Source organism: Talaromyces atroroseus (genome assembly GCF_001907595.1).
Source record: "Talaromyces atroroseus strain IBT 11181 chromosome Unknown scaffold_10, whole genome shotgun sequence".
In the NCBI taxonomy this organism is placed as follows: Eukaryota; Fungi; Ascomycota; class Eurotiomycetes; order Eurotiales; family Trichocomaceae; genus Talaromyces; species Talaromyces atroroseus.
In genome coordinates this window covers 1,353,554-1,367,592 of record NW_017971442.1, presented here as the reverse complement: position 1 = coordinate 1,367,592, position 14,039 = coordinate 1,353,554, and the positions used below count along the sequence as shown (strand labels likewise).

The window sequence follows — 14,039 nt, the reverse complement described above, 5'->3', positions numbered from 1 at the left end:
CAATTCAGTAACTATTGCTTTCAAGCCGGACGTGACAAATGCCACTTATTCTCTAGAAAAGGCCCGTGATAAACTCCTTGCTTGCTTGATATTGTCGCACTTTCAGAAAATAACTCTCAACCTGAGGGATCTGCCCACGCACAGGAGATTTTCACCTATAGTGATGTTCAGAAACGCATTCAAGATTCACTATATGAGCCCTTCGAGACATTTCATACACTCTCTGAGGCACCATATAACTTGGGTTAGGGGTATGAGAGCATCTAGGATCATTGCGAATTGAAAGCAAACGGCACCATCATAAGATAGTTTCTCTGATACTGCCGATTATGCAGAAGAGGCGGTTTGAGCTATATTCTGCTCCGACGGTCTTGGTCAAAGTAATACAATTAAAGCAGGGTTTGTGGAATATTGGCTGAAGATGATGCGTCACGAAAGTATTTATCTTGGGGACCGGTGGATCCAAGATCTACTACTCTATCTTATTACAAAAATTAAGATCTAACGTTGAAAAGTATGTCGACTTTGCCCAATTAGCTACGTTCATAGACATTAACCCTGTTTTGTAAAATGACAAAAAGATAATTCACAGGTTTCCTGGATCAGGTCTCCTTCAGCAAAATTCAAAGGGTGTAAGCCATACGCTTTCCGTTCCATATAATGAGAAATAACGTACGGAAGAAACAAATGTTAGCAGTTGTCACTTTTCAATGCTGTCCCTTTGTACTACAAAAGCAGTCCTAGGATATTTTCAATCCGGCGTACTTCCAACTCCTGGGTTGTTGTGCCCGGTTTACGATATACCATTTGATCTACCAGGCCACAGGACAGAATCTCCGATGGATGTGGGTGACTATTCCCTGCTCAAAGCTTTGCGGTCTATAGCGAGTCAAAATGTGGTGAGAGAGGAACAAAAGGGAAAGGAAAGGAATAAGTACTGCGTTGGAGAATCCACGCATTATAATAACAAAACATTCATTTCCCGCCAATAACGACTAAATAATACTTCTCTGTAACAATCTATATTTTTCTATCTAGATAACATGCACCATCTAGGGTCCTACGATGTAGGCTTGTTGCCGGCTCCGTGGAAGAAGAAGAAACAAGCATCCACTTCATTTGTTGATGGTTTGATTCCGAGGGAGGAGTCTGACCATTAGCGGTTGCTTTTCCCAAAATGCATATGCATTTTGGTCCATCCAATCAATTTGAGGCTCAGCAAGTTCCATGTCGAAATTGAAGACCACCTTACAAAGGATCAGGCGCATTTCGATGTTGGCGAGACTGATTATAGGCGAAGAATAGATTAGTATGTTTGGTCCTGAAATGAAAGTCTTGATAAGCATACTTGCGGCCAATGCAATTCCTAGGACCGAAGCTAAACGGCTGGAGTACTTCTTTTCTATCACTTATAAATCGTGGGTCATCCAGATGCCGCTCGGGGATGAATTTATCAGCGTGTCTAAAGTTGGTTTCCGAATGATAATTTGCGAAGTGAGGTATTGATACAATCGTCTTGAAAAAGAAGTGTCAGTGGTTGATACTGAATGCAGAGTCAATACTCACCCCGCCTGGGAGCCAGTCTCCAGCAACAACTTCGCCTTGTGCGTCAATGATACGTGGCAGTCCAATTGGGACAGGAGGATACATTCTCAGACTTTCTGTCAAGACAGCTCGAGGGTATGCTAGTCGGTTGCAGCTCTCGAGGGTAATTTTTTCTTCGGACTTGAAAGCATCCCTCACTTCTGTCTTGAGCTTGGTGAGCGCATCAGGATTTTTCAGTAGGAGATATACTGCCCCCGAGAGAAGGGTAGCAGTGGTTTCGGAGCCAGCTACAATCAAAACTTCGGCATTAGCCTCGAGCTCGCGTTGAAAGAAGTCTTTGGTGCTGCTCGAGTCTTTCAAAATTTTGGCGAAGAAATCTGGACGATCGTTCTGCCGTTTCATTCTGGCTGCAATCTTCTCTTTGATAAATCTGCGGTGATTATCTCTGGCAGCCAAGAGGCTTCTTGAAATGAACATTTCCGCGATTTTGGAAATGCCCGGTATGCGGCGAGCCACACTCACCTAAGTTCCAGCCTTAAGGCCTTTGAAGATCATTTCTATCCATGGATGATACCTAGAGCCTTGGAGGCAGTTGAAGGGCTCACCAAACGCCAGGTCTCCAATGATGTCAAAGGTCGTGTAGTTAAACCAGGGGACCAAATCTACCGATCTGGCTCCATTTTGGGCCACATCGTGCAGGCGTTGGATTAAAAGATTCACATAGCTTCCTATGATAGGTCCCTGGCCACGTAGAGAGCTTTCTGAGAATGCATGTGACAAAAGCCGACGCATGCGGGCGTGATTAACATCATTCGACAAGATGATGTTTGGGTAATCGTCGATAGCCGCTTGATAGAACCGTGCGTCTTTTTGCTTTTGACCGTGGCCCGGTCGAGTACCATAGATCAACTTCCAATCCTCTCCATCTGTCATGATCGAGAGCTCATCTGGTGCAATCCGAACCAAAGGTCCATATTTCCGGTGCATGTCTTTGATCTGTTGATGAAGCCGACCAGATACTACCATGCGGTAATAAGGAAAACGTGTCACTGCCATAGACTTGGGGCCTGGAAATCTAGCTAGAGGGTGAAGGTAGACATTGTATATAATGAGACCAAGGGAATAGAGAGGCCCCTGATTCAGACCTGGAGATTAGCGAGTTTGATATCTAGTTTGAGAAAAGCAATAGTTAGGCAGTACCGATGCAAGCAACAGAGCCAACAAGGCTGGCTGCAAAGAAAACGTTTGAATCACCTCCATGGCGAAGTTAAAGGGAAAGAAGAAGGAAAAAAATATGTTTGAGGAAGATAATAGAGGCCTTAAGCTGCTGTGCGCTGGGTTATTTATACATAAATAACTTCAAGGCCTAGTTCAGTACAATACTTCAAATAATTCCTTGTTATCCTGATAGCCAGTGGACTCAGACTACCACACCTCAAGATCTACATCTTGCAATGCTCACCGAATAATGAAGAGGGCCAATGACGATGCAGAATAGAAAAGTACTTGTGCGAGTTCCGGAATTCGATATGGAAACAGGATCAGATTGTCCTCAAAAAACAAAATCCATCGTTCTATTGTTGTTAAGAACCGAGTTCAACTTCCTAAAGTTCCTATCTAAAATATGTCTCAACGTTAAGTCTAGAATCCTTTTTTTCGACTGAAACTCTCCCAAAGGAAAATTTAAGGCCGCGGTGAAATACACCATCTTTACTCTATTTGGTGCATAACTTGGCGTACATCGAACAAAATATTCCAACTTACATGAAAGCTGAAACGTCACTAGCGTTAGTTAATATGCTAATCAAATGCTTGTGCCAGCCCAGATAATAAGCAAGGTGGTATATAATAAGTAACAGGAAACAGCTGTCGTACAACCATAAAAGAGAAGATGTTGATGTGTTCATGGTAGACGCGGTTTTGCAGTCGTTAAAGACACCGCCACAATCAGGGCCAGGCATGCATATGCATGTGTATGCATGCAAGCACAATAGAAGACAGTTGTTCACTTTTTGTGGAAGCCTGATTGTTAATTCACCAAGGGGGCTGTCCACAAAAGATGTACATATTTGCCATTCATACCAGCAAAAATCAACGCTATCACCTACCTAGGTAGGTAAGTAGTGTCGAAAATGGCACCAACAAGATATTCGCCCGACTACCTAGATATTCTACTAGACAGTATTATAACATGGAACACCTGATTTTTATATTACCCAGTCTTCCCACTCTGCAAAAGGTAGTTTACTATTCGATGGAAGAACAGTGTACTGAAGTTATTGAAATCAATAGAAATTAGAGATCAATAAGATACAGTAGAGAAAGGAACTAATGCTATGATAAATAAATTACCTTATGTATCTAAGCCTCATCATGGCCATCATAGGAGATAGGCTACTCTGTTCGAGTGGACATAGCCAACGCCTAAAAGACTATATTGGCTCTCTTTTGTGTTTCCTAAGTAGTCCTGGTACATACTTAGGTAGTGAAGGAGCGGGATATGCCTGATCTTAGTAGGTGACGTACAATATAGCAGCCTTGCTGGTGCTCACATATCCTGCTGCTTCTGGGCTCGCAGCAATGAATATTTTAGCTATGACGGCCACCTCCGAGCAATCGATCTATACCCTTGAAATGTAAAACGACATGTTTATGTTCTGTAAAGTCTAAAGGTGTGAGAATTCCCTGTTGTATCTTCAACCTGGGAGCTTCCCGGAGTGGGAGTGGGCACATGTAGTAGATTCCTCTACAACAATAGGTACCGATTCCAATAAGAACTTAATTCCCATGATGCAGCGGGTGTAGGTAGGGTGCTTCGAAATTTTAGGTGGAAGCGAGGGTCGTATCAGGCATTGCGAGAGAAATGATAATCGTCGACGGGCAGGAGGAACATACGTCATGTATCTGAGTTGTTGCATAGTCTCATGCAAAATTACTTCAACTTCCAACGACAGCAGGTGTATTCGTGGATCCATTGTCCGGCCTTTCAACCAAACAACAAGGGCTGTGAGATTCTGGTGACACTGGCCGCAGCGGAGGCCACCTCGTCTCCTTTTCAACGAAACTCGGATTGATTTATAGTGTTGACTCCCCGCCGCGCAATCTATCTCCTCTTTGCATGTGATTCTCAAGATCTGGATCTGAAATCTGCATTCCTAAGCTGTATTTGGTAGTGGTTTACCCGCCAATACGACAAGCAGCAGCGGTGGCTGTTGGCAAAAGATAGTAAATCTTATTATTGTGGTGACATAGAATAAGGACGTATATGCGAAAATTAATTCGGTGACCATGATATGAAGTTACATCTACTCTTTGTATAGAACGAAACGGGTCTTAGGACTAGGGTCAATCCAAATGGCTGGCCGTGTTGAAAACTTAAGCTGTCTGTCGAGGTATTTTAGCCTGGGGGTCCCTACCACCTGAGAATAGTCATAATCAATAGGTTTAATGACAATAAACATAAGGAAGAAGAAGAGCTAACAAGGATATCAGCTAGCATCTTGGAAAACAGATCACCTTATAGGACAAGACCGTCTCTGAAGGCAGACTACGCGAAATTTGTATTATAAAGCTTCCAAACTATGGTAGAGCACCTGAGCAGTCTTTATACATAAGGTATTTATAAACAGAGGGGGCTCGTGACGCAGAGATCTCCCTTTGTAGCTGATCGTCTATTATGGGCAGCTCATCATCTTACCATTAAGTGCTAGAATAAAATCAAACATGCGGCCTAGACCTATCAGTTGGTAAATGTGCCCTTACAGCTCACCCAACCAAGCCTATACCATGGTCTTGGTTGGCATCGTGGAATGCAGTCAACCTAGTTGATTCCGCGCTTTGCGCTGAGATATTAAGCTATTCAACTTAGCCTTGTAATCACCGGCAGGACTATTAACACAAGCGTTTTTGCTTGAAATTCCTTTCTCGGCCACTATAGTCGCAGCGAGTTTTGCGACGGATGAATGGTAGTTTTCCTTTGGTTAGAAGTCTCTATTGCCCTTATATGGTTCAAACATGATATGCTGGTACGTTTATCAATTCTGGCACAATACACAGTCAGGATAGAATAGAAATTCTCTAGTAGGATTGGTAGAGTGGAAGGTCCGGCTCTGATGGCCGCAGTTGCCATTCTGCTTTTTCCTGGTAACATGAAGAAGGAGGCCCTAAGTCCGGAGACTTGTTTCCATATGGGTTTCATGTTAGAATGGAAGAAGCTGCTCATGCGTACCTATTTCCCCTTTATTCCATCCAAGCCATTCCATCAATCCTTTCTTCGTTTGTTTCCCCTTAAGTTTTAAGATCAAACTCCATTCTGATTGCTATCTTCGTTAATAATCTCGGCCGTTGTTTGATTCTTCTGGTTCAATGTCGACGAGTTTTGTTAGCACGATTCGAGCCAGCACTCTTTGACTCGAATCGAGAACAATGACCTCTCAGTGTATCGAAGCCGAACCCCCGGCTCTTTCAAGTCGTCATCGAGGCAAGTGATCGTATGTACCTTGTTACAGTCTGAGACTTCTGTCAATGATGAAACAATACCTCTATTTGATGCTTAGCCTTTGCTGATTGGAACCCTTGCACTATGCTAGGTAGGCTCCATGGCTCGACGATGAAAGTGGAAGGTTGAAACTTACCTTAGTTCATACCCATACGACTTGATTATTGTACGAATAGCGAAAGTGGTCACTTATCGGAAGAAGGGAACTAAAGAAAAAGGCTTAATAACAAATTTTTCGTCCAAGTTGTATACTTAACTGTCTCCGAACAAACGAGCAGATTTAGTTGGCTTCATCAGTGTAGGTTGATGCCGATATATATCCTCATCAATGACATTAGATAATATAAGAAATGGAGAATTATTATGGGCATGTATTATAAAGTTCTATGAATAGTGATTTAGATTAGAGCTTATCCCGAGACTCGTAGTGTGGAGAAAAGAGCAATTTCTCGGACTCCTAAGTTACTTTCTAAAATCTATGTAGATTTTTGTTGATCACCGAGCGCCTCCTCCGGTGGTCCTCTATTAATCAATTTTTCACAGGCCACCATTATATACCAGCATGCCATCGGCGACGGGGTATCTGGGCTCATTTTCCACATTTCGTTCTGTCTGGTACTTTCATTTGCCTAGTCATGAAAAAGTGTCAGATTACGGGCATCAGGAAAGCAAAGAGCAGCGGTAGATCTTCTTATCCGGACTATGAATGGCGCTTACGGAACAGGAAGGCTTATGATGATGCTAATCGAAGGAGATGGGGATAAGAATTTGTAAAATCGAGTGCACTGGTTTGCTTAGCTAAAGTCATGTAAGGTAAGAGCTCGAGTCCGGGAATTACTCGCTTTGCTTTCGGGTATTATCAGCAAGACTGCATCAGACCGACTCCTTGGACTACTCTTATTTCCCAATATGGAAAGACTACACTTAGGGCTGCTGCGAGTCTGTTTTTTTCCGCGGTAATCACGATACGATATCACAATATTAATTACACTAGAGCCAAAACGCACTAGTGCGGCACCGCTTACTAATTCTGATAAGGACAGAACAGAAGAAATTATTGGACGACAGCGAGGGCCTCATGTACGAGCGCTTTTATACGAACATGTCAATCTATCTGTAATAGGCATAAGACTGTAAATTTGTGGAACCCATAGAAGCAGATCCAAGCCTGTGGAGGCCCGGCCCTGCGCCAGTAACTCTAGAGCGTATAGAATAGTTGATCTTATCGCAACTCTTGGCGCCCTCCCTCGGATCTTCCGTGCGTCATGCTGGAGGGAGCCGCAATGTCAAGGTTACTCTCCAACAACTCTTCACCCTCACGCTCGCCTCACGTCCACACGCGGATGTGAGGGATCTATGAGAAATCTCAACAACGGAACAGGTGCTGGCAACCTCGTATAAGATATCTCACTTCAGCCTTCTTTTGCGCATGCAAGCGACAACGACTCCCCCGCCGAGGAACGCGTCTTGCCTCAATGTTCTCAGACCCGTACATGGAAAACCCATCGCTCGAAGCGCATCGCCGTGTTATATATTCTATACGGAAAGTTTCTACATAGCCATCATATCCGAGAAATCCGCCTTATCTTTCTTTCGGCTGCCGCTCACTGCGCGTTCTGTTGGTGCGCCATGGCTTCACAAGCGGCCATGCTCTTGGACCCAAGGTCGTATAGAAAAAAGATGGCGTCGACTGGTGAGTCACCTTTCGCTTGCTTGGTTTATTGCGCTTCGTCTTGCTTTCAGTGAGCTCTTCTTGCGCTCAACAGCATCTTCCCCTCAAATTCTTTCCCTCCCTTCCATGCAGTCCCTTGCGATCCCCAAACCCCGCATTCAATGATTTTGCGCCACCGATGAACATCGCTTACACCTAGAAGGCCCCAAACAGCACGAGAAAACACAAGCGAGCCCTGCTACTGCGCCAGTCGGTGCTAAAAGGCCAACGATGGCTCATGAAATCTTGAGTCCGCGTTTACATTCTCCCTCTGTCAAATCTGACACAGCCGTTTCGTCTCCTCAAGGTGACGACCACAAATCAGAGTCACCTTCTACTTCCAACATGGCTCTGAGCAATACTGGTGACGTCCAGTTTGAATTTATCAATGGTGATGAGATCTCTAGTGAAGATGACGAAGATATCGACAGAAAGCGCAGCAGGGAGGTTGAAGATCTGAAAAACGAGCGCAACTCTCTGATCGAGGAGATCTACAGTGTTGAGCGTCGTGAAGACCAGCCTAAAAAGCGCTTGAAGACAACTGATACCGAGGCCCCGTTGGCCAAAAGCAAGTCCCAGTTCGATGTCTCCGGGAATAGTGGTCTTGGTGATTACATGAAAGACGGCAAACAATTATCTCAAACCGCCACACAGGTTGTGGATCTTACTACGGGTGTGTATTCCCCTTTGTCTGTTAATATCCATATCAGATTACTGACTGGCTGAGCGTAGAATCGCCTAATGACGACGAGGTCGAAGTTACTGGTTCGGTGGATTTGAGCACTCAAATCGTATGCTACGGCAAAGTTGAAAATGCAATGGTTCAAGCGCATATGGTACCTAAGCCAGCCAAGAACAATTTCTTCGACGACTTCTCGCGTGACTGGCCTAGTATCAAGCTGGGCACCCATCACGTACCTGGCCAATCGAATCGGATAGATGTTATTGATCCTCACGGCCAGTACTTCGGGGCAGTCGATGCGAAAACAGCTGCAGCCATCGTGCCTCTGATGGATACACCGGGCTCTGAGATTACTATGACAGCTCGCCTTGAACTTCGGCGCAGAATGGCAGGCGAAGAAGTGTGGCAACCATGCTCTGCGAAGTATCGCGCTTCAATCAACCTATTCGGGCCGAGGAAACATGCAGAAATGGTTGGCCGTTTCTTGAGCAATGCAAATGTCTGGTTGACCAATCCATCTATGGTGAGCCAAGGAGTAACAGTCTACAATCCTCATACAAAATTGAGACGAAATCAACCAAACTATGGTCCATCTCCTGGACCTGGTTCCCGTTCGCGACCCGTCACTACCTATGAAGTCCGCACAGCTGAAGAGATTAATGACGCTATTATGAAAATGTTCGACCAGCTCAAGTCTACGGAAAATATTCCGGAAATGGAGCCGTCCCATGTGATTCGTACGCCGCTTCTCCGTCATCAAAAACAAGCCCTGTGGTTCATGTTAGAGAAGGAGAAGGACCGCAGGTATGGACTCAAGGAAGAAGAAAACAACTCACTGTGGCGTGTCTTTTACGATCCCAGTGGAAACAAACGATATCGTGAGATTATCAGTGGGATGACTCTCGATCAGGAGCCTGCTCAGACGTATGGAGGCTTGTTGGCTGATATGATGGGCCTCGGCAAAACGTTGAGCATTCTATCTCTCGTCGTTGAAACATTGCCAGAGTCCAGAGGATGGGAAACTCGCTCGCCGCCTAACGACCTTGTGCGGCGCACTCCTGGTATTCGTAATGCCAGGACAACACTTCTTGTTTCGCCTCTTAGTGCTGTCAACAACTGGGTTTCTCAGATTAAGGATCACCTAGATGAGAAAGCGATTTCTTATTACGTCTTTCATGGTCCTTCGAGGACTACAAATGTCGAAGAATTGTCCCAATACGATTTGATTATCACGACGTACAGCACAATCTCCAGTGAAATACATGGCCGTGGATCCAGGCGAGGGAACAGCCCGTTGCTTAAGATGAACATGTTTCGCATTGTCCTTGACGAAGCACATGTAATTCGTGAGCAGTCCGCACAACAAAGCCAAGCAATATTCCGTCTGAACGGGCAACGCCGCTGGTCTGTTACTGGAACGCCTGTTCAGAATCGCCTTGACGATCTTGCATCTGTGACAAAGTTCCTTCGACTGTATCCATATGACGATAAGTCCAAGTTTTCTGCTCACATTCTTAGCCGTTTCAAATTGGGTGATCCCAGTGTTTTCGCGAGCCTCCGTGTGCTTGTGGACTCGTTTACGCTACGCCGCGTTAAGGACAAGATTGATCTTCCTCCCCGACACGACAAGATTATTATGCTGGACTTCTCCGAGAAAGAAGCTCAACTACATGAATTTTTCCGCAAGGAGTCTGCCCTGATGATGAAGATAATCACAAATGAAAGCAAGAGTACTATGGGAGGTCGGATGTATCACCACGTGTTGAAGGCTATGATGATTCTTCGTCAGATTAGCGCCCATGGGAAAGAGTTGCTCGACAAGGAGGACCGCCAACGAATGAAAGGTATGAGCGTCCATGACGCCATTGACCTTGAAGAGGGAGAAAGTGATGATCAGGCTTGGGCAATCGACAAGAAGGCCTATGATATGTTCACCTTAATGGAAGAATCTTCGGCTGCTGTTTGCGCGATGTGCAATAAACCACTGGTTGAAAACAATCCTGAGACTAGTGCAGGGGATCCCAAGAGTCCAATGGCTGTAATGTTCCCTTGCTTTGACGTTCTCTGTCTTGATTGCTTTGGCCCGGTCAAAGAAGGGTTCGTAATGCAGCCGCAATCATCTTCGGAACAGACTCGATGCATCACATGCGAAGGTTGGATCCCTATGACTTACTCTACAATTACCCCAGCCGGTCTAGAACAGTATGCACAAAGCCAAGCAGAGGCCAAGACCAACCGCAAGCGGGCAAAACTTCTAGGAGAGTACGAGGGACCCCATACCAAGACACTGGCTTTAATCGAACAGCTGCAGAACACGGCAGAGGAAAGCGCCAAATTGGAATATCAACCTCCAATCAAGAGCGTTATTTTCTCGGGTTGGACGTCCCATTTGGACCTTATAGAGATTGCCTTGAAAGACAATGGCCTAGATGGATTCACTCGTCTTGACGGAACAATGACTCTTGCAGCCCGCAATCAAGCATTGGCTAGTTTCGCCAACGATGATAACATCACCATATTGCTCGCAACCATCGGCGCTGGAGGTGTTGGACTCAATCTGACAAGTGCATCTAAAGTATACATCATGGAGCCTCAGTACAATCCGGCAGCCGTAGCTCAGGCGGTCGACCGTGTCCATCGGTTAGGTCAAACTCGTGAGGTGACCACAGTGCAATTCATTATGAATTCCAGCATCGAGGAGAAGATATTCGAAATGGCCAAGAAGAAGCAGCAGCTAGCCGACGACAGCATGGCTCGTGGGAAGCTCGACAAACGTGAAGTCCAAGAGGCGCGCATGCAAGCCTACAGAAGCCTCTTCAGGTAATCAGTGTGTTTACCAATTGGATCGATCTAGTTACTTTTATTTATTATTATTTATTTCTTTTATCATATCTTTGGGTTGCCATCTGTCTTCTTTGCTTTCTTCTCTGCTTACATCTTTTTTCATGGTGTCAAGGGACGGCGCTCTGGCTTGAATCGATACCCAGTTGACTTTCGGTCAACAATATGGATGTTTTTCGTTTTTCTCTTTTTCTTTTCATCATCCAAGGTTCAATGAGAAAGAGACGGTTAATGACGGTTGAGAGATCTACGTGGCATGATAGACATGTTACTTCGTTTGACCTCTGATACATTTCGTTTTTTCCATGACAATTGATATATCGTATTGCGGGTTGACATTATGTTTTAGACAGCACATCTTCGTGGTTCCAAGTGACTGAAGATCGGGATGCAGCTCTAGATGACTGCATTTTTGATTCGGTATACAGGATATGGACGCAAGTCCGCCGGATATTATCTAGTTTTATATTTTATCACTATAATGAGAACATCTTTTATTTGATCTATTCTTTTTTTTTTATCAAAGTAGCTGGCTGGCTCTGGGGTATCACGGCATTAAACACATGTAAATAGTTGTTAAGTAAAAGCAACAGAAACTAAGCTCAATTCAGACCGTTCCTCTCCTGTCGAGAGTAAATGCCTCTCTCGACAGCCCCCAATACCGATTCAAGCCTCTTCCCCAATTTCTTGAGCTCCCGTGCCTTCTTTTCTCTGGCAAGTTCCACCTGTCTTAGCTCACTCTCCAATTCGCGAATTCGTGCTTCTTGCTCTGCTTCCGACGCACCAATGCCCGGTAATCTTCCGATTAAATACTCGATCTGCTGTTCCTTGATGATCAAGTCGCGCGCCAGTTCCTTCTGTCTGAACAGGAATAGCTGCGGCGAATCCGGTTGGGGTGGTTGATTAGGATCTCCTTGGCCTGGTGTCAGAGATACGGCGCCCGCTGCGCTTGGAGGTAGTGTCGATGTCTCTGCTGCTGCGCTGCCGGCGGGTCCCTGTGACGGCGACCCTTGGCCTTGTTGTTGTTGCTGTTCGGCGTTTTGTTTTGCGGCTGCGCCGGCGGGCATGGGAGCAGCTGACGGCTGGTTACGCGGGATTTTGGCGAGAGGCGGCATGGCGTCAACTATGCCGGCGGCAGGCGGCGGGATGGTTGCAGGAACGTGGTCATGGTAGGTGCTGAGATAGCAGAGAGTGGCATAGAATTGAGTCGCGAGCTGTGATGTGCTTTTGTTAGACGGGCGTTGTACGTCCGGGAAGGCTTTGATGGATTTACCTGGTCGAGACATGTTTGGAGCTGGGTGAGGATGTCAGCCATTGGAGATGCAGGGTTGAGGTATTCTCAAGAAGAAGACAATATCGTGAAATCGGGCAGCTGGTGAATGACAGTAGTCAAAATTGTGCGTCAAGTGTATGGAGGATGGAAGAAGGTGAAGCTGCTGCCAAGTGAAGTGGAGACTGTGGGGGACACCTATCTTATCCGCCTGAACAACCTCAAATTTCAATGTCTTTGATCAAATTATGACTCGAAAGGAGAGAAATGGTGCTACATACGGCATCATGGGCTCTATCAACAAAGAGCTTCTCTCGCTCATTTTCATCTAGTCGCGTTCTCCAGGAACTGAGTCCATTTACTCGCCGCCTCTTTAACCTCCCCGAAGCTCCGCCAGCTCCATCGCAGAATCACCGTGATTTACAATCGTTCTTAACGTATGCAAAGGACAATGTGCCAGAAATCAGCACTACGTTTGTTGGCACTCGCTACGAGTATACCGTTCAGTCTTCTTTACGTCGATTCGCGTTTGATTTAACGCGCATCGGCGGCCGCGACGATGCAGGCATAGACCTCGTGGGCACATGGCACATCCCCGGACGAGAATACGCACCCATTCGCATTGTTGCGCAATGCAAAGCGCTGCGGACGAAACTTGGCCCGAACCTTGTGAGGGAATTGGAAGGCGCTTTTCGTCATTCGCCCATCGGCTGGCGGACTACTGAGAAGTTGGCTATGCTGATTAGTTCGAGGGAGGCTACGAAGGGGGTCAGGGACACTTTGACTAGGAGTCCATATCCACTGTTCTGGATGATGATGGAGAGTGACGGCGCCATAAAACAGGTTCTGTGGAACTCCAAGGCGGAGGATTTGGGTTTGGCAGCGCTGGGGGTTGAGGCGAGGTACCCCCAGGTTACTGCTGTTGCTGATGCTGATACTGCTGCTGATTCTGCCACCACTTCCGATGAGCGTGCGCGCCCAAATGTCGTATTGACGTGGGATGGAAGCGATATTCCTGATATGGAGCGCGTCGAGGATCGGATCTCCCGAAAAGAAGCCGAGTGGCTGGCTGGCTGGGGACGCCAGGGCTTGTCAGAGACACAAAAAGGTGAGTTTTTGACTCGGCTGGAAAATTCTTGTCCTGAGCTAGCCCGTGGAGGATTATTTGACGATGTCACGGGAGATTATGAGGCGAATAAGGAACAGTTTCGGGTATTGCTCAAACAAAGATTACAGTAGGAAGAGAATAGTATTAAAGTGGCACCTGGTCCAAGAAGAGGAAATAAATAATGCACTTGCTTATAATCGAAACTTTCATACAATGGAGGCACTCCAAATCAAACTTCCTACTTGAGCTTCGCTTCAATCTCATCATCTGAACGCGAATCAGGCATCAATCGCTCAACCTCTAGCTGCACGACATGAAATCCGAAACTCAATTCACCCACCAACGTCTTCGCATCCCTAGAATAACAGAATAAGACATTAGCAA

At 45.9% G+C, this 14,039-nt stretch overlaps 4 protein-coding genes across 4 annotated transcripts; 2 read left to right on the top strand and 2 right to left on the bottom strand.

Moving 5' to 3' along the window:
- Positions 1-1,115: 1,115 nt before the first annotated feature.
- On the bottom strand, positions 1,116-2,532 carry UA08_07275 (hypothetical protein; the record flags this gene model as incomplete). Its single annotated transcript, XM_020262198.1, has 4 exons — positions 1,116-1,284; positions 1,349-1,515; positions 1,567-1,975; positions 2,120-2,532. The coding sequence occupies 4 exons, from the start codon at positions 2,530-2,532 to the stop codon at positions 1,116-1,118; spliced, it is 1,158 nt and encodes a 385-aa protein (XP_020117707.1).
- Positions 2,533-7,985: 5,453 nt separating this feature from the next.
- UA08_07274 (hypothetical protein) lies at positions 7,986-11,260 on the top strand (the record flags this gene model as incomplete). Its single annotated transcript, XM_020262197.1, has 2 exons — positions 7,986-8,427; positions 8,487-11,260. The coding sequence occupies 2 exons, from the start codon at positions 7,986-7,988 to the stop codon at positions 11,258-11,260; spliced, it is 3,216 nt and encodes a 1,071-aa protein (XP_020117706.1).
- A 619-nt stretch (positions 11,261-11,879) lies between these two features.
- On the bottom strand, positions 11,880-12,563 carry UA08_07273 (Mediator of RNA polymerase II transcription subunit 21; the record flags this gene model as incomplete). The annotated part of the gene is made up of 1 exon (XM_020262196.1): positions 11,880-12,563. One exon carries the CDS (start codon positions 12,561-12,563, stop codon positions 11,880-11,882), a length of 684 nt encoding a protein of 227 aa, XP_020117705.1.
- A 251-nt stretch (positions 12,564-12,814) lies between these two features.
- Positions 12,815-13,786, top strand: UA08_07272 (hypothetical protein; the record flags this gene model as incomplete). Its single annotated transcript, XM_020262195.1, has 2 exons — positions 12,815-13,655; positions 13,698-13,786. 2 exons carry the CDS (start codon positions 12,815-12,817, stop codon positions 13,784-13,786), a joined length of 930 nt encoding a protein of 309 aa, XP_020117712.1.
- Positions 13,787-14,039: the final 253 nt, after the last annotated feature.